Below are 26,669 nucleotides of genomic sequence, written 5' to 3'. Positions count from 1 at the left end.
TCGGAATTCGTTAAGACAAGATTAAACCGGTATGGTTAGCCAAAATTTAAACATAGTTAAATAAATGAAATCTACATGACAAGTTTGAAGCTAACTTATATAACAAAGTTCTATCTATTCACTCGTGGTTGAACAAGATTTGTCGAATAGAAGAGAATAGTTTCAGCGTATATTTTGAAGTATTATGAACAGTATATGAGTTTCATACATTTATAATTCAGAAAGGGGATTCTCCGAGACTAGTGTCAATCAAACTATTCATAAATTAAATTTGGTAATGTAAAATAAAATTTCCTTGACGAAATGTTTTACTTATACTTTGATTATATTTTTATATTTCTTACAAACGATACTTGACAAGATATTAAAAGTAAATAACTGAAGTACTAAAAAGAATTGTTGATTTGAAGCTTGATTCTTCAACGAGTTGGGTTGGTTAAATAAAGGCGAACAAGAAAACAAAATCCTCTCTTCAAATAATCAAAACATTACAAGCCTCAACCGTATAATTATGTATGAAGAAGAATATTTTATCTTCAGTAAGTTCAAAACATCGCGCAATCCTACCCGAGAGACTCATAATACGAAAAAATATAATCTCTTAATACTTTTACCGCCCGTTTTATATTTGATACGAATTCTCGTAAGTTGAAGCGATGTTGGGTTAGGTATTTATAGAGCAGATGTTATTTGGTAACGATAATAAATAATAAATACATCAGAGATTTAACGTTAGCCTTTATCATAATAGCAATTTCTGTGTAGGTATTTTTCCTCTTAAGGTATCTCTTACGGTCTTACCTATTTTCTTCTCTTTTATTAATTTTGTCAGATAAACAAGATAGGTAATGAAAACACAAAGTAAATTTATCCTTTTATTATAAAAAATCAAGAACAACAAACATAAACTTTGAAACTCTAATATCCCTTTTAAATAAGGGCTCAAATTATTTCAAAGGGATATACTTTATAAAAGTAATTTATAAAATTTAAAGGAACATAAGGTTTTACCTTTAAAATACTAACAAATAAATATCGTTTTTTTACTAGTTATTATTATTCTAGGTTATTACAGATTAAAAGTTTTAAATTATTTTTACACGAAGTCAAGATATTTACATGACAATAAATATTTACACTACATTTTTCGTTGGGTTTAATATTCGATAACATGAATGGAATAAATTGAATATTACAATCATCTACGTAACGTGCTATGCACAAAATTTTACATCTAAAATTTACACAATTGTCTCATTATTATACAACAGCCTAGTAGTTAAAGTTTATTCCTACAATTTAGAGAAGAATATTACATCCAATTAGTATTTTATTTCATAAATTATCGATATTCCCATACATACATAGTATAATACTTTGTTAACTAACTAGCTTACATCAACCACCAATCTTATATTGAGCAAATAAGAAGTTCAATAAATAAATTACATTTTCTATACTACCTAATTATTTACACTTTATTTCTTGGCACACGTCACGGCTTTATACAAAGCAATTTTTTGAACGCTCTCCTAAAGTCCATATTAAATATCGTATATATTAAAGGGTTGAGAGCGGAATTTACATACCCGAGCCATGTAACAAAGTTTGTGAACTTGTTTGATAGGCAGCAGCTCGAACAAAACGGTATCACGAGATATAAGACGAAGAATGGGAGCCAACATACGACAAACACTCCCATTATTATTCCAAGAGTTCTGGCAGCTCGCCGCTCACGAGTTAATGAGATTCTTTGCTTTTCTTCAATGAACTGATAAACGGTATTTTGTTGATTAGGTTTAGGACGTTTGTGTGATTTAGTGGAGCCAGCCTCCATGATTTCTATATCTTCATCGTGCGTCTCTTTGGAATTACTTTCTGAAGACGTGTTACGATTTTCCGGATTATCTACCATGTCGCTGACAGAATTTTCATTTGATAATATAGGGACGATTAATTTGTTCTGTGATTTATCATCTTTACTCCAGTAGCGTCGTTTTGCTGGTTTTTTCTTAGCTTGTGGCTGTTTTTTGGGCTTTTTCTTCTTCTCGTTATCAGATACAAGGCGCGTGACACCTTGATGTTCATTATGATTAGCCTCGGAACTAACGGAATCTTGGTCATGATGATCACTATCTTTTGCTGCGTATTTGCTTTTACCAGTTGAAATAGTGCTTATTTTTGTAGCTTTTGCGCGATCTCTTAATCTTTTCTTCGTTGCCAAATATATTTCGAAGTATACCACCGTCATTATAACTAAAGGAATATAAAATGATCCGGACGAGGAAAATATAACGAAACCCGGCTGCGATGTCAATCGACAAGGCGTGTCGGGCTCAAACACTTCTGGCCAATCATTCCATCCCAACAATGGTGGGGAGCTAATGATGAGAGATAGCACCCATACTATACCGATCATTAAGAGCACCCTTTCCAAGGTCCTTTTTTGGGCGTAATTTATAGGGTCGGTAATAGCCCAATATCTGTCCAAAGCGATGGCGCACAGGTTCAAAATCGATGACGTGCAGCACATTATGTCGCAGGTCAGCCACATTTTGCACACATAAATTCCGAAAACCCATTGTCCTAATATTGAATAAGCGACGTTTAGCGGTAGGACTAATATTGCAACGGTTAGATCGGCTACAGCGAGTGACACAATGAAGAAATTTTGAACTATTCGCAGTGGTTTGTACGTAAACACGCTGAGAATTACGAGGATGTTACCAACTATCGTAGATATAATAATTAGAGTGAGAACAATGGCTGTGCAAATAGCCTCCCATTCTGGCACGGCAAGCGTAATCCCCAAGCTACTAGGATATTTAGGATCATCAGCGACCGCACAATCGTCTTTATCCAACTCAATTATGTCATAGGGCTGCGAGTAATTTGATGAAGTGTAATTATTATAGACATGCGTGTTAGTCTGACCCATTTTATTAATATTCTAGCTTCATTTCAAGTCGCTTTATTAACATTGTCTGAGAATATTCTCACATGGCACTTCCGAAAATAATGTTTATTGGCTTTTGGATTATAGTAAGCGAAGAATGAACATTCCATTTTATATTATATTGACGATTAAATCATCTTCGTATACAAAATTCACTGCATGCCATAGCGAGTTTCAAAGTCAACTCGCAAAATCGCTTCGTTGTTTTGTTGCATTTACCTCTAAAAGCTGAATGTGTTCTTTTTATCCTTTTTGTGACAATATCTGAAACAAACAGAAAATACACGTTAGATTCTCGTTCATAAAACACTCCCAACATGATATAAGCCCTAACCTGAATCTTATTTCTAGACAAAGGAATATTTTGCGCGATATATTATTCGTATTAAATCATCCGTATAATACTAGGTTCTGATTTTTAGAGATACTTAATATTCGCTGTGATAATATCTTCAGTTTGCCCGAGGCGTTTATAAAATATGAAGCTGCGTGTGGATTTGACAGGAACGGCTTGAGTCGCGAAACACCTATCTCTAACATCTTCATATTTCCTCGGTTTTGCGGGTCTAAAATCAATTTGTTTTTACTGCCTTTGTTTATTTTTGTATGATAAAAATGTATTCTCAGTAATATTTTCTTTGTTTAGACTTACATAAAATATAACAGTTTCTTTCGAAATATGCTAGTGGTTGGATATGTGTAAAAATATAGGTTTAGCAGGTTTATCGTTAATGATCAAATCATTAACAATATTATGCATATTATTATGTGAGTAAGCATAATTAAAATAATTTTTAATTATATATACGTTTATAAATAGTAGTTCCTCATTTTAATATTATATTTTCTATTGCGCTTTTAATATTTCTACGAATGATATTCATTCAGTACGCTATAAAGTCTACGGAATGTGTGAAATAAAGTGCCTTCCATAAAACATTTCTACATGATATTAAATAGAAGATTGACTATTTTTTAGCTTGTTCCATGTAAAGTATACTCTGTCTCTTCCAATGTATTATCTCCATTACTTCGATGAAAACCAATAACCACGTAGCGTCGAGGTCAATAAGATTACAGAATTCCGAATAAGTGCTACAAGAAATTTGTTGTACGTGTTACGAACACTTTAATTGTTATAGTGACTATTTGTGCATTATACATATAGCTAGGGTAGTGGAATATATGCTTATGCTTTTGAGATGCTATGATATCAACTAAATTGTAGTGAATCTAATCAGGGGTACAACATTTTGAGTCTTGAATTTAATACATCGATGAAATAATTATGTAGATCTTCGGTATCCAATTTCCAGTCAGATTATTGTGAAACCATATATATTATTAATAACTATATATACCAATATGATGTACTGTATGTGTATCATGTGTATTGTGTATTGATATAATGTACAATTTGTTATCAAGTGGTATATTTAAAATCCTTCAAACGACACAAAAATATGATGTTTCATTACGCCATGTTCGTTAATACCAAGACAAAGGCATTTTTATTATATTTAACAGTGAATTTAATATACAATTCACTTAATGAATTTCTCGCGTCACAGCTTTAAAGTACAAATTTGCGGAAGAATGAGACTTAATGAAATATTTCATAATATCAAATGGAGGCGAAGACACACAATTTCACGTAATAAAGCATTAATTTTAAATGCTGTCTATAAATACACCAAATTAAGAGAATCTTCAGGTATTGTTTTGTTTTACGATAAAAACTTTTTGTTTGATGAGATAAGTTATGAGGAACATTGTGACGACATTGACTTGTGATAGATACCACGTACCCAAATGTTAAAGGTTACCTTTGATCTTTTATATTCTTATTTATATCTGCCCTTTGAAACCTTGTTAAAAGGTCGCTTAATCGGTAACAATGTTTGGTTTCAGCTTAGACCTTAATAAACAACTGAAATTGTTTTGCTTAAACACAATATTATGATGTTGTTTGGATATCACCCGTCCATGATAACAGTATTGGATCTTTTTAATTGTTCACTGGACCGGTACTCACATAATAATTCCAGTGTGATTCGTTTGCGTATTAGTAAGCCAATACTTACTTGTATTCATTTAAAAATCATGTTATTATTCTAAATAGTTAATATTGACTCTTCGAATATTGTTATTATTTCTATCATCGCCTCGTTTATCGTACACAGAAGTATTAAACTATAGATAACTAACTAAATAAGCCAACAAATATAAATCGAAGCTCTATCATATTTATTTGAAGCATAACATCGCAAGTTTCCTAAATTCAGATTTATTTATTTCTTAAATAAAACGTTTCGCTCAAACAATTTCTCAAGAAGCTGGAATAAGAGGATAAGTATACCTAAGTCAGTAAACAAGCTCTGATGTGGTCACTTTGTGCTACACAACTTAACATTTATGAGCAAATGTTATTTCAACATTTCAGTTTTCTCTCAGGTATTTGTCGTACACAGATTATATTTAGTTACGAATAAATTTAATAGATACGATTCGTGATTATATTATTAAATCAAAATCATCAGAATTATTTTATAATTGAAAAGATCCGTCAAAATAAAGTTATATAATTAAATCGCAGGTGTATATTCTGGCTATGTGAAAGTATTTAATTCATAATGTCATTATACTTTCATACCGAACCTATCCAATAACGTCGCTCCGGTGAATAAGTTTATCAATAATTCCGTCAAAGCTAGGCTTAAATATAATAATTTTGGGCTAAGTATTTTACCGTATTCTGACAGCTTTTCCAATACAGAAACTTTTCATCGAATTGAAAAAGTACCCTATAGAAGAGCGTTTCTTTTATACTCTGTTCAAATATACAATATGTAAAATGATAAAATCTTGGTGAATACGTTTGTATTGAATGGGCCGTTAAAATATGTTAATAAGATTCGAATAAGAAAATATTTTTAAAGCAACGTATTCTTTTGTGATAAAAGCGATCACATATTTGTTTTCTTAGGTATACCTAAGAAAACAGATATATCTAAAGATATATCTACAGTTAGCCCAATATGCAGTTACCTAATATAAAAAAAATGTGTGCGTGTACTAGTGTACACACGGAAGAAGTGAAACTTCTTTATGACCTTATTTTCCAAAAAATAATTTACTATATGCAACTTTACAGAAATACGTCAATCACGCGTGGTAGGGATAAAAACAAGATGGCGCGTAACGGAAAAATGTTACACTAAATTTTTTTCCAACCCCGATAAAGAAGTTTCACTTCAAAAATTTATAAAATCTTTTGGGTTGTATACTTAATCATGCTTTCGAATAGGGACGTACACAAATACGTTTTTCGACGTAACACACCATACCAACCATTATATCTTCGACGTATTCAAAATAACACGTTAGAAGAAAATTCAATTTTCTTACAAACGCTTTTACATTTGGATATCAATAAAGTCGAATTTCATCGACGTACTTATCACGAAGCTAATAAAATTGGACTGACATTTTGCAAGGGTATATACATCCAAGGCAAATATTGATTCTATTATCGATATATGAAATATAAATTGAAGCATCAATATTCATGAATATATCATTGAAAATTCATCGATGTACATTAATTCAAGCACATTACTTTTTGTTTTTGCTCATTAACTTGTCGTTATTGGTAGATAACACTATTTTTATTTATTAATTTTTGTACGTATGTACGGTCATCTATCAAACGGTTGAATATTTTATGTCATTTTCTTGATAAAGATAAACTAATAAAAACAAATCGAATATTTATCCCTAAAAAAATCTTTTAACAATATACTTGTATGCCACTCAATATAATTACGCTTAACTTGATAATAAAGACGTCAATCACACGTCTCCAACATTTCAAGTTCCAACTTGGTCGTTAGCCATGTGAGAGAATCGCGTTAACTGACAGACTTTTTGACAGAACATCCTTCCGAAAAGCTATGCAAGGAAATTGAGTTACATTTTATGAACTACACAATGACATAATATACAGTGTATGTAGTACATGTGTAACAATACAATTTGCATGTGACGGTTGAAATAAATTTTGTTCTGTGCATTATTACTTTCAAGTGCACTTTTCTGAATGCTATCTGAATTAGACATTTATTTTTGATTGTATTGTAGTAAAATAAGATTTACGATAACGAAGTTTTCCAATCGTTATAAATATAAAATACACAATGGTTTAAATACTCTAAAACTTTTACAAAATTAAACGTCAGTTTCTACTGACGTAAAAGTACTTCTGTACTTTCGACTTTAGTTTCAAAAGGTAATTATTACTTTAAGTCCAGGAAAACGCTTGAAACACAGGATTATTAAAGAATGAGTTGTCAACCACCAGTTCTTTTTTGAGTCATTATTTCGTAACAAAACAAGAGCCAGATAAAGTTAGCCTGACGGGAACAAATGAGCGGCAACTATTTATTTCACCCATTTTCTAACTTTAAACGACCACTATTAAACTTTTTATGAGCATTTTATTCCCGAAGCTGCTTGAGAAACTGTTCACAAACATTATTTAGTTTCTTTAGCAATTTTTCCGTTATTATATTCTATACTTGATTCTAGCTGTGCCTTTTTTGTGGAAATGTTTTATGAGAGTTTGCGAAAAAAAGGCTTTAAAATTATTTTAAAAGATAAAATACCGAGAAGGTACTCTAAACTATGCAAGACAGTAAACAGCAAAAGCATTAGATAGGTACTTATTTCAACAAAGAGATAAATCTACCAAACTCAAAATTCAGTTTGTGAGATAAAGCATTACTTGTGCAAGTATGTTGTGATGAAAAATAGTTGAGAACTGTTCGCTTGGTTTCACATAGATGAAGACTTCAAATTCAATTTCCGGATCGATATCATATTTCACCGCATGAAGCAATTTTGTACAAACTCTATGTATCTTAGTATAAACTATTTGATAATTTTTCTTTTGACCGTCTAAAATTAACCGCTTTTGTTCCTTAAATGAATGTTTTTATTAAAAAAACTTTTGTTCGCCTAATTTTTATGCCGAAAAACTATGTTATGAGATAATACGATTACAATATAATCTTGAGAATATGTTATCAGTTTATACGCGGGAATCACAGTTAAAAATAAGTAGGAGTTATGTAAGTCTTCCGTATCTATAAACATTGACATTGTTTTTTAATGTTTAAGAGCGCATATTCTATTTAACGCAAGTCAAAAACTCCGCGATCTATTACGATAGATCGCGGCTTGCGCTATCCTTTTACTATGAACAGCATAGGTCCGCAGGAGAGCGCCGAGCAACATGTCCTCTCTCTGGAAAGGCTCGCTGCCGACTGATTTTAATCGGGTCGCGCGCAGTGTTTTATAGTACTTTAAAAAAAATTGTAGAAAAATAATAGAGGTACCTTAGTTGATTTTTTAAATTTTATCTTATAAGTAAGACATTCTTTTATTGCAATATGTATAAATTATATTCAATAAAGTCAAATATCTTGGTGAAAATAATAATTTTGTCGACTATAATTTCTAAAAAAATTCACATTGTTCGGATTTTAATTTCGTAAGTTAGGAGTCCAAAATAAAAAAATCTTTTAACTAACTATTTTAATAAGGATTTTTGCAGTTAGTTAAAAATAATTGTGTGTTAGATCTGTCAGCAATTTCAGATATTTTTAGCTTCGAAATTGACACTAAAAGTGAAATCAAGTAATCATCGGATCAGTTATCTTGATGGTATTCAGAAATACTGTATTAATTGAAAAAAACTCTTAACTAACTACATAGACAATAAAATTTCCTAAAATTATTAGTAATTCATATGTTTGTAAGATAAGTGGTTGATGGACAATCTGGTTTGAAAAATCACATATTTGAGCCAAACAGCGCACGGACCGCGTACACAGCCTTAAAACGGGGATTGATCCCGGTTCTCAACAATTACAATACAATACAACGTTGCTTGTTTCGTTTGCGTCATGGATGACTCTATTTATATACGTACGTACCTAGTAGAGGTAATATAAAATATAATAATTGTCGTACCTTAAAGAAAAGTTTTTTTTTACAATTAGTAAAAAAACAGATATCATAATATCTGCATGAATGTTTAACTCACAAATATCATAATATCTACATGCATGTTTTATTCATAAACGGAAATAAAATTTATTTGTGCCAATTGTGCGAGAAAAAAGGTAGTATTAGGAACATATAACACGTAATAATTTAACGAAAAAGGTACCTACAATTCTGATCTCACCCTGAAATACATAATATAAATATTTACCTCGTTCCCATTTGATAAATTGGTTATTACTTATTACAATTACTTACACGGAGGAAAAACGAAATATTCATTCAAATATTTCGTTTTTACGCAGATGAAACATAGATGTTTTTATTATATCAAAAACAGTTTACCGATTCATTTCTTGGCTACCAAACGAGGTTACTGAGCTAAAAAATGCTTTTACTCACAGAAATCTTTATCATTTTTCCGTTATTCGGATATCTATCGAAGGTTTATTTGTTTCAGAAAAACGTGAAATGAGTTCTCTCAATTCAACGGGAATATAATTGTATCAGAGGTGAAACATTGTACTGAGAATAAGAAAAACTTTGATGTAACAAAAATACTATCGTGAACTACTGTTTGATTTACTTAGCATTTATTTGTTTCGAGAATTTTATCATACGTATATTTTTAATATGGATAATAAGTTATTGGAATTCCATTCCTTCAAAGTTGTTTATCATTTACTGACTTCGTGAACTAAATTCAATACAGAACGAAATCATAAAAGCATCAAAGTAGTTTTCCTTTACAATCGTTGCGAATCGGAATGTTTTGTTTACACAGAACATATAGAACGCTTGTAAAAGCCAACGCACGGGAACCACTCAAGAAAATTGTGCATGCAATTTTGTTAAAAGTGAAAATAAAACTAGAGATTAATTAGGATACCGTGTATCGGGCTATTCGTTACTGCCTTCGATGTTTTGTTTTCTATCGCTTGCCAATTACCTTAAGAAATTGAACACTCGTGTAGTACAATGAACAATGAATGTACATTGTACGTATATTGATAAAGTAGGTAAATTATTTCGTTGTTATGTTGTTTCCTATAACAAAAAAGGGGTGTAATTATCCGATATATTTAACTTAACAATTTATCTAAAATATTGCATACTGCAACGCTTTTCTTTCTTTTAAGTAAATATTTGTATGTTAAAATGTAAGTATTTACATTTTGAAGAATACTTTAAAATACCCCAAGAATAGGTACATCACATCAACTTATTTTCTTCTAATAGTTTATAATAAATTTAACCAATTAAATTATTGAATAATGTAAATTGTGCAAGCTGTTTTCAATTCAGGGAATTTGAGTACCTTTTGAAACGAAAATGCATGAACAAAAATACTTTGAAATCGAACCGAGCCATACGCTTCGACGCTTTTCCCGAGTTGCGATTTTGTCGGTAAAGCTCTCTTGTGTATGATTTTAATTTTTGTAAACCACAGAAATGGTTTTACGTAATTTCCCTTTGATGTTTACGTCATAAGCATTAATTTTATAACTCATTTTTAATGAAGTAAATAATTAAGAATTAATAGTTACCTACGTAAATTAAAAATCGAACAATATGCCCATCGAACAATGAACAATATTCAGCTCCTAATAAATTGTAATATTGAAATCCAAAAGCGCATAAAATATAAAATGAGTATCGATTTCAGAATCGAGGTTGATTCCGAGTTGAAATAGATTTGATATGTCAGCGACGTTACTAGATTTAGTTTGAATAAAATGTATTTCATTTACTGGATTTAAAGTTATTAGATAAACTAGCTTTGCCCCGCGGTTTGCTCCGCTCCTGTTGGTCTTAGCATGATGATATATATAGCCTATATATACTCTATAGTTTTCCTCGATAAATTGGCTATCTAACACCGAAAGAATTTATCACATCGGACCAGTAACAGTAACAGTTTCAAACTAACAAACAAACAAACTCTTCAGCTTTAAAATATTAGTTTAGATACGCGTAACATATCAAACAGGAGTAGAATTCCTGTTACTTGAGCTTTAATAAAACTTTTTTTATGATTTTTTACATTTTTATAATAGACATATTTTTGTTATTGCATATCTACGTACAAATATTGTTAGTCAGTGATTTATAGAACCTTTGGGCAAGGGCATTTATTTTTATGGGACTTTTACAAGAGCATCGAACATTTGTGTTCTTTAATAACTAAGTTAATACTAATATTAAATATCAAAGTCAAAACTTACATTATTTCATTTTATATTCAGTATCGAATTAGCTGATGGTGTATTAATGTTGTATTCAATGACAAAAAATGTAGACTTTATTAACTAGATGAGGGTGCAAAAATGAAATTTGTGGGTTCTAAAACATCGTTATAACTGGTGACATCTACCTGACATGCTGGATTGTAACCTCTTTTTTTTTAAATGTTACAATAATAATAAATAAAAATCTAATAAATAAGAATATAGAAATATGTTGTCTCGTTTTAGTTAATTCAATAAACAATGTCATATCGTCTCAAGCCTCCTTCCACACATGTTCATATTAGTTTGTATGAAAATTGTATTTTATATTGCCAAAGGTGATACTATATGAAACACGTTATTTGATTTTTATTGAAGAGAAATTGAGTTCTTGTCATATCATAGAAATAATAACATCTCAAAGAAAGTTATTGGATCTCGGATACAAACACAGTAAATAATGTTTTCGGCTCTACCTCCTTTTATATTTATAATAATATATAATAATTGATGTCACGGCCAAAAATAAACATTTCTGTGAAAAAACATTTATACATATAAATTACAAAAGGCTTAAAATAGATCTATAGAGGTAAAAAGACGTAATAAATTCTGATCAATTCTCTTAATGTTTATAAATGTGAACGTCAGTCCGTCTGTAAACTTATCACGTCTGATCGAATCGATTTTAACGAGAATATTATCAAGAACAGAGAATCCTAGGAAATACCTACAAACTACATATATTTTTGTCATAAATTTAAAACAAAGTTGAAACTAGTGAAAATGGAGATAGTTTGTATGGGAAACGGCTTTTTCTTAAAAACTTGAAGTGCGCAGTGCCTCAAGCCGGAAAGCTAGGCAAATATAGCATACTCACTTCGAAGTATCATATTCAAAGCATAGCTTTTAGTATGAGTAGCCAGAGTTTGTTTTCAGTCAAACGTCATTGTATTAAAATAAAGGATAAAAATAAATATAATTAAAAATCTACTACATGGACCATAGTAGGTGATAGTAGCCACCAAATACGTAAATATATTATATATGTATAACATTTTAAACGAAATTACCTCTCCAAATACTGTAACTATTCAATATTTAAATGCATTAATGAAATTTTAGTTTCTAACTTCGTCCACTGATTGTATAAATAAATAATTAAGTAAACCAAAATTATTTATTTTCATAATTACTCATACATGAAACAAATGTGTTTAAAATATAATTAACCATGCTCTTTAAAATGCAATGCATATTTACAACCAATTACTGCAGTTAAATTATAATTATGCATGGGCGTAGCTAGCCATGGGCACAGGGTGGGGCAAAAAAAAAACCGGCCAAGTGCGAGTCGGGGTCGCGCACCGAGGGCTCCGAACGAACCTACTTTTTATTATGTTGTAACTCTAAAATGTATGTTTTAGCAATTTTTCCTTTATCTGTGCTATAAGACATTGCTTTTAACCCAATTTCAAGACTCTGTGTTCACGGGAAGTACAATGTAGGTTTTGATTCCTTGCGAATGTCGAAATTTGCGATAATTTGCAGCATAAAATGGCTGTATCTTTTGATTGCGTTGGCTTATAAGTTTGAGTTTTTCACAGCTTTAAGAGACCGTAGACATATAAATTTCAGCTTGATAACTCTACGCGTTCCTGAGAAAAAGTGTTGACACCGAGAGGCAGACTTTGTTGTGCGTCTGTCTGTCTGTCTAAAAATACCTTTTTTTTCAAGAACGCGTGGCGGTATCAAGCTGAAATAATAATGAATAAATCAAAACAAACAAAAGATACCTACAGCCGTATATATATGTTGCAAATTTCATCCCTATATTATATAGTATATCAGCTGTCTAATACAATAATATGATTCCTTTTTACCATAAAATATAGGTCTATGAAAATAGAAACCATTTTAAATAACTCAGTAAATAAAGCAAAACCTTGCACTTCCGATTTAATGTTTGTTTTAGGTTAATGGTCACTTATTGACCATAAAAACACAAAATGCAGACAGATCCAGGTGGAGCTTTGCTCGCCATCTTATAGTTTTTGCCCGATATCTCGAAAACTATCCACTTTAGGGCAAAAAATGCTTAGACTTTATTGTAGAAAGTAAAATTTCGCATATTTTATACCATGTAAATTTTTTTGTAAAACTTACTATTTACGGTTTATGGCCTATTTGATGAACCGGTTGATCGTTAAAATATTGGATTAATGAATAAAATGCATGTATGTACATATTTTTAGGTCACTTTATTCTATACAAGTTTTGTTTGAAATTTTTTTTCTAGTGCCCATAATTTTTGAGTTGTTCCACGTATAATGTAGAAATGCCACCGCTCGGCGGGTGACGTGGCAGGCCAAAAGTTTTTTTTACGGATGTAATAAAAACGAAGAAGAAATTTCCAATGCAAGTGGATTTTCACCGTTTCCGAAACGGCAAAATTTTTGATTTTTTTTTACTTATAGAAAATTTTTAATACATTTTTTTAAATATTTTCCTTAATTTTATTTTCGCATCCGAATATAAAATAACTACTCAATATTATTTAGTTGTACGAAATATATACGAAACATACATAGGTAACTTGAAATTTACTATTTATCGCCAAACGTTATATAACTCAAAAAGCATTAGAAAAAAAAGTTTCAAATAAAGTAATCTTAATAAATTGATAATGCATAATATGTATAATATATTAATGCCTATGCATTTCATTGATTAATCCAATATTTAAAGAGTTACTTGCCAAAGATGATTAACCGGCTCATTAAATAGGCCATAAATCGTAAACGGAAAGTTTTACAAAAAGTTTACAAGGTATAAAAGATGTAAAATTTTACTACCTAAAAAAAATTCCCAATATTTTTTGCCTTAAAATAGATAGTTTCCGAGATATCGGCCAAAAACTTTTATGTAAGATTGCGAGCGTAGCTCCACCTGGATCTGTCAGCATTTTGTGCTTTTATGGTCAGTAACTTATCCTAAAACAAAAGTGAAATTGGATGGGAAATTTAGTGCTCGTTGGCTAAATAAAAACAGCTTTGAATGGGGTAACAGTTATATTACACTACTTTTTCTGGCACCAAAAGTGGTTTATATCATGTAACATAGAAGCGCAAGCTTTTTGTTTAGATCGCATTTTTTTTGTGTCGCCTGACAACTTTCGAGTGAGAATTTTTTAACGGATATTAAGTTTTGTAGTCAGTACCTAGATAATTACGTTTTTTAGATTTGGTTAGGTACCTTCCAGGTCAGAGCCAGGGTGGGGCAAGTGCCCCACCCTGCCCCACCGTGGCTACGCCCATGTAATTATGCCAGTTAAATTAAATAGTTTTGATTTAATATTTACAATGTACCATTTTGCTCTTTATTTATTCATACCTTTTAAGTGCCTATGGAACGTGTCAAAGTGATAAAATATATTTTCAAATAGAATTATTTATATATGTATTGCTCAGGTTCTACTTACCTCTCAATTTTAACATTTTGAAATCAGGCATAAATCGTAGCATAACGTTGCATTTACAGCAAACGACCGAATGCTCATTCTAACCACTATGTCAAATTCTTTTAGTGTAAACAGGCGTAGAACATTATTTCGTTGTTCTAAAAGATGTTAGTGCGTCCGAAAAGATCATATGCAATTTTCTAATTATGAACAACACAGATTATGAGTTTTCGTTTATACTAAAAGATCACGAAAGCTCTAGCAAGAGCTCTGATTCTATGTTCGTTTGATATAAATACACCGTAATATAAATTTCGAAATATTCAATATACAGCACATCAAAATATAAATATAATTGAATTCTATTAATCCGCAATTGATAATAATATAAATCAACAAACAACTTATCGAGATATTACAGCGCTTTGATTTATTAGTACACTAGCGACCCGCCCCGGCTTCGCACGGGTGCAATGCTGATACAAAATACACTACAGAAAAACTGTGAACGTTGTATATAAAATTAAAAACATAGCGGCCCGCTCGACTCGCCCGACAGCCGGGCGGCCGGCCGGGACCGCCGCAAACGCTACGTCCCGCAATTTTTAAATCTGTAATATCTTCGAAAATATTCACTTAAATCATACGATGTAAAGGGCCATATAGATCTATATTAAATGAACAATGTATTCAAGGTATTTAATTGGTTAAGGATTAATGCTGTATTGGTTAAAATCGCATCGAAAATTAGCCATTATTTGTCGTAAAAAGTAAATGACAAAAAAAAGTTATTGTGGGTTATCCATAAGAGATAGACATATACCATCGCGGACTTTTCTGTAGACCTTTTCAATGTGTATAATACTTAGTACATTATTTTGATAAAACTCGTAGGGTTCAGCCTGCGTTTGCAATGTAAGCGGAAAAAATGTAAAAATTTACGACATCACATTAGAAACCTCAAAAATAACAGTACTTCTCCACTATTTAATGGATGTTATTATACATATAAACCTTCCTCTTGAATCACTCTATCTATTAAAAAAAACCGCATCAAAATCCGTTGCGTAGTTTCAAAGATTTAAGCGTACAAAGGGACATAGGGACATAGGGACATAGGGACAGGGAAAGCGACTTTGTTTTATACTATGTAGTGAAGCTTCAATACAAGCGCTTTACCAGCATTAACGCTGATTTATAAGCTAGAAATGTGTACAGCTGATGACTAACGTTTGGTACAAGCATATTTAAAAATTAACTAACGCTTTAATTTTTTTTTACAGGATCAAGAGCGATGACCAGGATTCCAGTATATTTTAGTACTGAATACGCTGACGTTTGACTACTATCCCGCCATGTGTGATACAAAAAAGCGCAAAATTAACGCGCCAAATACAGAAGAGAGAAGCACCTTGTATACTCAACATCCAAAAGGATAATAATTTGCCGGGATACGTTTACATAAACCTCTCGAAAAATATGACTGCAAAATGATTCTGTGCTAAATTATACCTCTCAAAAAATGCAACCTCTATATACCTACTAACAGGAAAAACTTTAGTATCTATATGACCCTTCAATCATTAATTCAGAAACTTTACAGATTACCCTTAATAAATTACAATAAGCTGGAAATATATCAAAAGTTCGTAAATATAACTATCATATAAAAACAATCGGAAATCCTTTTACTTATAGAGCAAAACAAATATGTATATCCTATCTATGGATTTTAATCAAACTCCTATCGAGTAGATCAGAAAATACTGTTATTCGTTTCGTTTATAATATGTGTATGCGTTTAGGTTCTTTATCTATACTATATTATTATTTATAAATAAAGAATGAAATAAAAGCAAAATTAAAAATTAAAATCTTTAGCATTACCTGCAACCAATAAACTGGCAGTAATTTTAAATATCCATCCAAAATCTGAAATTTAATCTACAAAGATTTTATTTTTCATTTCCATCTTGGATTCATGAACAAAAATATACCGCTAATATCTCATTTTATGTTATTACATGTATCGTTAAGACTACAAACGACACTTGACGTTCATCAGCGTATGTTTGCTTGAGTTATCACAGCCCCGCAATTTGTGAATTTTTCCCTGATTCCTCCGCGTTTCGCTGTCACAGCCATTTATATTTATCTCCTTAATTATGTCTGAACAAATATGTATCATTATTTATGCTGTATTTCTTTTATGGTATTTGTTTTGATATTTTTAATGTATCATTAAATATATTACATACAACAACTAATAAACAGAAGATATATTTTTCAAGAGTTATTTAAATGTTTTCCTGACTCGTGGTGATTCATAGTATACCAACTCTTTTTCCAGTCTTTAGAATATGTTGCGGTTAAACACAAAATGCGGTCACATTTAGGTTAAGCCGCTAAGAACGTTGATGTGGAGGGTTTTAGTAAGTATTGCATGAAAGTAAAATAGAACGAGAATTGTTCATATATTTCAATGTTTTAGTAGATGTGATATCAAGAAATTTGAGAAGAAACAGAAACTCTGGTTGTGTGTACTGTTATTTTTTAAATAATAACTTCAATACCATATTCATAGTATATTTTTCTTTGTTATTACTAAATAGAAAATAGTCCAAAAAGTTAAGATCGCATTTTGCTATCAACTTTATCATAAAATATGAAGATAGTAAAAGTGGAACAGGCTACTGTCATTGTACTCAGTTCCAATCTAAATTGGCAGAATACCAAACTGAGTTAAGTGGAATTGAATATAATAGTTTCAATTTCTCGTATTACACTCGTAAACCGTCTGTAATAAACAATTGTGTGAAATTGTAAAAACATTTTCATCCCGCACCTGTGTTAAAGTCTCACCGCAGATAGAATCAAAATCAAATCTAGTTTAAAACGTATTTTTATCAAAAGTTATACAGCGAGAACGCTAGATATTCGATCTGAGAAGCTTGATTTTAAAATTGGTTATGAGTATAGTAAACCTGTATTACTTATATATTTGGTAGTGTGTATATGTGTGTGTTTTAAGCAGATTTTAATCTAAATCGTTATCGAATAGATGTGGCACAGTTTATTCATACCTGCTTCACAGTAATCATGTCTATAATTATAGCGTCGATGTACTCATAACTCCCATTATGAACCAAAATGTTAGTAGTCCACTAACAACATTAACACTAATGCTAATGATGATGTATGATTAGAGATACACTACACATAATTAAGGTAATTTAATTGGAGTAAACTGATACATAACATTATTCCAACGCATTAGAAACGATTGATACTTGTGATCTTGTGATCTGTAATTAACCCAAATGTCAGCTGAGTTCTTACTGGGGTCTTATCCGAGATTAATGTCTTTACAGTTAGATCGAACCTGAGAGATTACAGTTACAACCCTACAATGAGATCCTTTTTTATTTAACCCCTTATTAAAGCGGATGTTGTTACTCGACTTGAATTTACGACTTTCACACATTAGGATTACTTTTCATTTTACAATATATAAATACTTGATATCCTGTTTGCTTAAAAAATGTCTTGAAATTTGCAAAGGGTTTTTTTATTTATTTTCTCTCCTGTACATTGATTTCTTCTTACAATTTAAAATTAAATTCAAATTATGGTCCAATTTAGGGCTAAAATACTTCTAGGTAATAAAAACTAATACTTTCATGTTTCACACTTCTTATACTATTCCTTAATAAAATATCTGTATATATGTATATATTCTGCTATACATGCATTCGCCCGATTTAAAAGCGCTTCTAAAAGAATAATAATTGATTTTATAAATGTTTGTGGGAACGTAGATAAACCAAAAAAAATATTGTATCAAAGATTTTACAAGCATCTTAAGGGGATAAGAATTGCAAAGTAAGGGATATAATAGAATTTGCATTTATCCTGATTTATCTCACGCTGTCCATAATGATTTTGTATTCTTAGTTGAAGATAATTTCTTGCAAGAAGCTTGCAAGGTTAAAATAAATTTCCATATATAATTTTGTTATTTTTGTTTTAAAAATATCACAACCACTCAAGTGCCACTCATATTAAAACTTCAACAATGTTGTTACAATACAATGTAACACAATGTAGTTTAAGTAAAAGGTTTGATAATGATTGCAGAAGAATAATTTCTCCAAAAAAAAAACGATAAAATCAGATATTAGATCAGTTCGGGATAGTAGTTAGTATGCTTGAAGTATAGTTTGACGTAAAAGTTCAAATAATCTATGCCATATTTAATCTTTCAGGTCAACGGTTCTTCGAATAAATAGTGCAGAAGAATTTTCAAACGGAAATGGATTTTCCTCCGAATTTTCAATAAAAGCCAATCAGGAAATTGAAGTCACCTCAATGCGTGGTCGGTGAAGGCTGTGAGCGTCACTTATTCCATTTTTGTGTTTACTTAACAAAACCGACGGGCGAATTTTTGGGTCAAGTATGATTTGGAAACTCGATTTGTTCAGAATTTTTACATCAAAACAAACCAATATTCGCACGCTTCATTTTACAGCACGCTACAAAAATTTGAGTTGCATAGTATTCTCTTTTTACTATAGGAAATAATATTGTAATACTGTGCTATTACTGTTACCAGAGATTTTACGTTAACGTCATTCTGTTTTATTCGTTACTTTAATGTATAATTATTATAACACGAAAAAAAGCATTAGAATCTGAGCCATATTTAAATCACCATATAACCAATTTTATGATTTTGTTCCCCTTCATTAAAATTTATTGCAACATTAAGGAATGAACATAACGTATTTTATTATTTCACTGACCGAATAACTAAATTCAATATGGCTGTAATTTGAACCGAAATAACAGTAAAAATCGTCTAATAAATTCCGGTAGGTAATTCAGGTGATCTCAGGAATTTTGCGAATTTAATCCGTAGACATAGAAAGTTTAAGGTTCAATTTATGATATTAACGTTATTTACATTTAAGCAGTTTCCTACTTTTGCCACAGCTGTTCGTCCGGTTTTGAAATGTTATTTGGTTGCTTCTAATTAAATCTGAACTTATATAACGTGTTTCGCTGAAACCCTTTAATCGCAGACGTTAGTTAAATAAGCAGAAAATTTTAATCAAAAGTAAGATCGCTTTCGTCCCTCATATATTTAACGATCTAAGCCTCGTATTTAATAGGTTATTTGGTTTTCGTAATGTCATCTATTTTTATATTTAAGTTCTGGCTGTACATTCTGTCTTAATAGTAATTGAATAAAGTCTTACGTACGTAATCTACGTACCTATGAGTAATTGAACCATGTATGTGCCATAAAGGTTTTACACATATTACTTGTTATACTTGTTGTATTGTTGTATATACTTAAATTAATATTACTTTTAATATATAAAAAATAAACAAGTTCAATAAACCATTCCTTCCCCCGCTAAATGGATATCGTAGGTATAAACTTGGGCCGCATTACATGCGTCCGCTCTTGTTTATGATGATGTTGATCGTTGTTGTTGGTTTAGATTAAAACGGAATACAGTAACAAATGCAATATAGCCTGAAGTTTAATTATACCAGTGCTGAACTATCTTAATTGCTGGAGATGCGATCTGTTAACCTCGATGTTCATGTTCACGAGATTAAGATGAAGTTGGAATGCAATTATGACTCGCGCGTTTTAAGGATTTGCAGCTGCTTTTGGGATTCTTTATTTAGCAATCTCCTGATATACTATGTTCTATTTTCTAAGAAACAACTAAAACAAAAAGTAAACATCTTAAAACTTACCGAAAAATCTTATAGGTAGTTTAATTCGTCTCAAACGAATAAAAACATGAAATATTTCCTTTAGGAATGAGTGTAATTTAAGCAGACAAATACAAAAGCTAAACAAAATTTATCCGTAAGTTGTGAAACTGGCTAGTAATATCACAAATTTCAATATTTATTAAGCGAATAATTCGTAAACGCTCTGATGCGTTAATAAAAATTAAAAAGACAAGCATTTGTAAGCATTAGCTTTTTAAGTTTTTAGCAATAAGTGTTGGTTCGGATTTCGTACAATTTTTGTGCATTATATCTACGAAATATGAAGTATTCAAATTGTACTTTTCATTGTTCCTTATAAGGTCTATGCATTTTACTCGTCGCTGAAAAATATACAACTATAATGCACTTTTAACCAAGCATTGAATCACTTTCCAAAAAAAACTCTAAATCAAACTTAAAATCATAAATCTACAATATTCAGCACGAATAGTAGAGAATAGTGAAGTATTATATTACTTTTGATACAATGGATTTGACTACAGAAAAGCTAACTCCAAATTATGACTTTTGAACACGAAATTATTTCAATCACGCAAGAGCTTGATACAAAAATAATTTCGTGAGAGGGTTGAGTGATACGGGTTGGTGATAAAGTTAGTCTGATTACATAAATTGCTTAAGGGCCCTTAGTAGGTGAAAACGAAAAAATGGACTGTTTTCTATGAGCTATAATTGAAAATATTGAAGTTTTTTCGCACTGAAATTTCTAATATGTATTACAGAACGTATGTGTGATGGGATGACTGTTTCCAAAACACGATTGGAAAAATTTTGCTCGATAAAAAAAAATCCTGAAGTTACCTCTAAAATATCATATAAATTCTCATTACAACTGTATTTTACGATAATAATTCGTATAAAATCACAAATACATAGGTATTTACCTTCTCGATTTCGTGACTGTTTTAGATTTAGAAAATACTAAATATTTTCATTCACTTTTTGATAAAAATGTGAATGGCGCTTACGATTTTCAGTTTCGAGCACGTTAATTCCATACTAAACGCGGACCCCCTCACCGCTTACCTCAGGCCCGAATAGCTGAATTTTAGCTGACCGCCTAACCCCCCTTAATAGTAATTTCTAGAAGTTCTTAGTTCTCTTCTCCCAAGACAAAAGAAGACGAACAATTACATCAACGTAACCCGACGTTCAAGAATGTCACTCGTGTCACCGTTCCCTCATAAAGCCATTGAAATAACCGAAATCCAGCCATTCGTTCGCTGATTATCCTGAACGCTCTGACGACGCCTACCATTACACGCCTGATACCCCGCGATATTATGATCGCGGAGCGTTAAACGAGCACAATTACCAGCCGTCTAATTAACATTATACAACGCTGGGGTTCAACTATTTGACGCGAGTCGTCATGCCTGTTCATGTACGCTTAATCCTTACCTCAATGGGTTATACGATTATTCTTCAGGCATGACAATAAGGTAAAAATCAATGTAACCTTGAGACATTTAAAATCGGGAATAATTGAGTGAGACAAAAGTTATATAGGTATAAGATGATAAAATATGTATGAAAAATTGATCACTACTTCATAAACTATTTATACCTACCATAAAAACTAGTCTAATTATTGCAATTGAAAAATAAATATATTATTTTAATTCGAGGAACACAATATGATGCATGAGAGAGCTCGCTGACTAGAAATTAGACTTTAGAAGTTGACTTTAGATGCTTCCATATCGCACTTCATATTGGTATAAGAATTGCATTCACTTTATGAAAAGGACACCTCAGCACCAATATTTTGACATCGACCGTCACCTGGGTAGGTAGGTGAAGAGTAAATTGATGTTTTTGTATATTTCCCTAATAGGTACATCAATCTACATGCTATGACATAAATGTTTTCCTGGTTTTTATCGTAGGGCTGACTGATGACTTTGGCAACACTCTCCTAATCTTTAAGAAACTGCATTAAATAAATTTATTGAGGCCTATTGGGACTTCCATCTTTGTTATAGGGAGGATTTAGAGGTTAATAGTGTTGAAATTATACAACAGTGTTCAATTTTAGTTATAAAGTTGAACATTTGGTAAACTCCACAAAATACTTAAGAAGCATTGAAAGCGTAAATAGCGCATTCTATTTGCACAAAAGCCTCGAACAAATAATTCATCATATAATTACGTATTACCACAGAACATGCAATTTATTCACAAAGTAATTACGACTATACATTGGTTTTTAATATTTTTACATTCAGTACATAATTAGCACAATTCATATAAAGCCACGTCGTTTCTATTTCGCATACAGAGTAAAACAAAGTTAAATTTACACGAACGTTTATCACACACGTCACATAACCATGTAGAGCTTTACTGAAGTTAATTAATTTAAATACACTGATTACACGCCACAGATGTACTTAATAAAATAAATTACGAGCTCTGACAAAATATCGCTAGAGATATTTCAAGAATTGTTTTTGTTTACGTGGTGTTGTGAACAAAATTGATTTCAGATTTTAATAACTGTATATTACGGCTATTTTCTTTATTTTGTAAATAGTGTAATAACTAAATACCTCAGTAAAAAACATACAATCAAGGACATATTATGTGCAAACATAATTTCGACATTTCAACAAAATAAATGAGTTGAACAATTTGAAACACAATATATATTAATTTACGATTACAAAAAAAAGGCTTATTAAATGAATATATTTTTAGAGTTTGAAGTTGCTCCGTAGTACCCTTACTTTTCGCAACACCGCAATAACATAGAATTAGTACCAATTAATACCCATCTTGATAATAAAGCGTGATCAAATTTGTAATAAACATTCTCAACTACAAAATAGATTAGTCTAGGCTCTAGAGTATTAGAGTACCTACTAGTGAATACTAAGTGAATAATATCGTTCCATTACGCTTTATATCGTATCATCAATTTAAACAAACATTTGTTTAAATTGATCTTGCGTTATTCATCACTACCGGTAGTTAGATTAAATTATGATTTATTATTAGAACAAAGAATAGACCCTACGCTAGACATCGACAATGTGTAGTATTGTCTAGTGTTTGATTTTACGCGAGTATTACACGATAATATTAAAATGTCACATGAACTATCAAATACGGGCAATTAGAATACGTTTTTAAAATGGTAGTTTTATACATTATTCGACGAATAAGTTTTATCGAAACATTGAAAAATCGGCCCTTAGACAAGAACACATTTAGAAATTAAAGATTAGGAAAACGTCGAATTGGCGAAACGTCGGGATAATAATATACTAACTACTACGAATAAATCGCGTTTAAAATCCGTTAAAATCTTTAATTTCTAAATGGACAATGTATTTTATCTATCTTTAAGCATTCTGTACATTATTATGAAGAGATTTTCGAATGTCTGTAACGAATAAATTCAAAAACTGGATCGAATTTGAAACTTCTTTTAACGCTAGAAAGTAACTTAATGCCATGTTTTCCAGATATTTTTTTCTAACAGATATTTCTTTCCTGTATTATATTTAATAAAAATAATTAAAATCTTTACGAGCTCCAAAAAATCATTTGAGAAACATAAGTGCAAAAATACTTAACGAGTAACATGACCTGAATACATTTATTAAAAATTTGAGTTTTGTATTTATGATTTCTGAATAAAATAGAAGATATGCATATTTAATATTTATATATTATTTTTTTATTTCATTAAAAAATATATAAAAGTGTTTTTCGTACTTTGATAAATAAAACCTATTTAATAAATGAATACATTTTTGCAGATAGGTTGTTATTTTAATGACACTTTATTTGGCTTTATAAAAAAATGTCTATTCAGAGTTAAATTAAAATGATGATAGTCGTTCAATAAATTTATACAAGAACAATTCAATTTTGTGACCTAAAGTCAACTAAAAGTCAACTACAAGCGATGAAAACATGTGCAATATTTTTAAACGATAATCTCAAGTCTGAACTCATTTCAAACAGTTTCCCACTTAACTAGACCGTATCTACTAGTATATTTCATTTAAGGTATGTCTATAGTTTACGTTTTTTGCTAAGGAATAACATGATAATCACGAAACTGAGAAAAATTCAAAACGAATCCCTTGTTTATATATATACATTTTTTTTCTAAAATCTTAGTGAATACTTCTTTGACCTTTAAAATTGAATGTAATAGTAAAAGTCTCAAACCTCTACAATAAAGCACATTTTAGATTATATTATCCACTGTTATTTATGAAACATTATTACGTAAAGTAAAGCTTTCATCGTGACTGACTTGTATAATAGCTTTCTTTATGATGCTTTAATTTGACCACTTAACATTCTAAAATAAAATAGCCTTTCCATTATCTAAAGTAAAATGGTATTCAAATCAACAATGATTATTATTCAACAATTAGTTTACTACAGGTTTTTCTAGTGGCCATTTTTATATCCATTCCCGACTTTTGAATTAGCTAATTTCAAAAGCTTTTAGGGTGGTTTATTAAAACAAGTAATTTTTTACTTGGGTGTGATTTATGTAATACTTGAAAAAGCCTTTATTTTATGGGAGCTATTTAATTAAATAAGATTACGTTGTTATTACGACCTGAAACTTTCTTCTACTGGTGGGTTCAGACGCTTGCGTTGAAAGTGACATTCAACAAGCACAAGCACGTAAACATGTTGTTTGTTTGTTTGGCTGCTTGCCGGGCTACTTGCCGAGCTGCTTGCCAGGCTGCTTGCCACGCGTCTGACCGTACCATATAAGTAAAACTTTTTAATGCTTGATTAATGTATGTTTTTTAAATAGGTTGTATCTAATAAAATTAAATTCTAGGTAAATTTATGAATTATTTTTTTCTGTCTTTCGCCAGTTAAAAGAATCTTTTTCACAGATTATATAATACCGTACGTACAGGCATAATAATTTGAACAACTATACTTACTATTTTAATTATTTATAACAAACGGATTTGATATATTTTTAATGAAAACGATATTCTCATTGGAAAATCCAGCATTGATACCAGGTGTAATTAACGAGAATCTAAATGTATACGGTACCCATTGTTCACCGGTTTTCAATTAACGAATGTATCCGAAAATAGCTCTAAATAAATCACAACTATGTTCTCTGATGAACCTTCATTATACCTATCAACCGTGATACGTATAGTTATATTTAAATCAAAATAAACATTTTAAATATCTAATAAAGTCCCCTAAATTATGAATACAAAGCATTGTTGTCTGGAATTGTAATCAAAAATTATTCTGTAGACGGTTGTCTGATAATATTACCTACTTTTCAAGCAGAAAGATATTTAGATTAGGAAATAAATAAATTGAAAAACTAATTTAGAAATTCATTCAAATTTACCAGCGCTACCGAGGCTTTTCTCACTTGGAATTGAGACAGTATTCGGTTTATATTTCCTTCGAGAGCAATATGACTGCAACAGATTACTTTGTCCACATGAGTGACCTTTAGGTAACTATAGTTTAGTGGTTATGACGAATACTGAAACACCGAGTTCTAAATTTGTTTTATTTAGAACTTTATTGTTTTGTGAAAACTTAAAGTATAATATCGTTAGCATATTAAATCGATTGTAATTGATTCTGAACGGGCAGTGTCGCGAAGCATTTTCCGCGCGCGGCTGCTCGAATTATAGATGTGGATCGCCCGAGAAAAATAGTAGAACACGCGCCTATCATTGCTCTATAGTCTATGTGGATTCGCCTATTGACACAAAGCTTGCAAAACTTATATAGCTTTTCCACAATAAGAAAGTAACAAACTCTGAGTCTTCTGAATGAACACTTCTTAGACGACAAATACGATAAGAGAGAACATTTAGAACTTAAACTAGCGATAGAACATGAACTCAACTCTAGTGGATGGTAATTAGTAGTCAGCGCAAACACAATTAGACAAATATATAGCCAAGTAACTCACAAGATTACAAAGTAGTTTGGAAGCAGATATAGCTAGATATTTCATAGACAGGGTCAATCTATTAAAAGGCATCAAACACAGTACAAATAGTGAGAACTTATCCATACGGCATACCCATATTATAATGTCTGACATTTATGTATTGAATATATCAAGACACATATAATTCATGAGTAAAGTTAGGAATACAGCTGAAGAACCATT

The 26,669-nt window shown here is 30.8% G+C and overlaps 2 protein-coding genes across 2 annotated transcripts in view; one reads left to right on the top strand and one right to left on the bottom strand.

Moving 5' to 3' along the window:
• Ctr9 (RNA polymerase-associated protein Ctr9) overlaps positions 1–26,669 on the top strand; it is a 331,471-nt gene that overhangs the window by 188,060 nt on the left and 116,742 nt on the right. The gene's annotated exons all lie outside the window — the stretch shown is intronic.
• Oct-TyrR (Octopamine-Tyramine receptor) overlaps positions 1,055–26,669 on the bottom strand; it is a 36,051-nt gene continuing 10,436 nt past the window's right edge. The window contains exon 2 of the mRNA XM_089703286.1: positions 1,055–3,220. Coding sequence (XP_089559412.1) covers positions 1,496–2,938 — 1,443 coding nt within the window. The 5' untranslated portion in view covers positions 2,939–3,220 and the 3' untranslated portion in view covers positions 1,055–1,495. The remainder of the gene's footprint in view (positions 3,221–26,669) is intronic.

The sequence above is a fragment of the Colias philodice genome, chromosome 14 (genome assembly GCF_061535455.1).
Source record: "Colias philodice isolate Cphi_HAF_F1 chromosome 14, ilColPhil1 Martin Lab GWU primary, whole genome shotgun sequence".
Lineage (NCBI taxonomy): Eukaryota > Metazoa > Arthropoda > Insecta > Lepidoptera > Pieridae > Colias > Colias philodice.
Note: the sequence above shows the minus strand (reverse complement) of the source record. Positions and strands in the feature narration are given on the sequence as shown.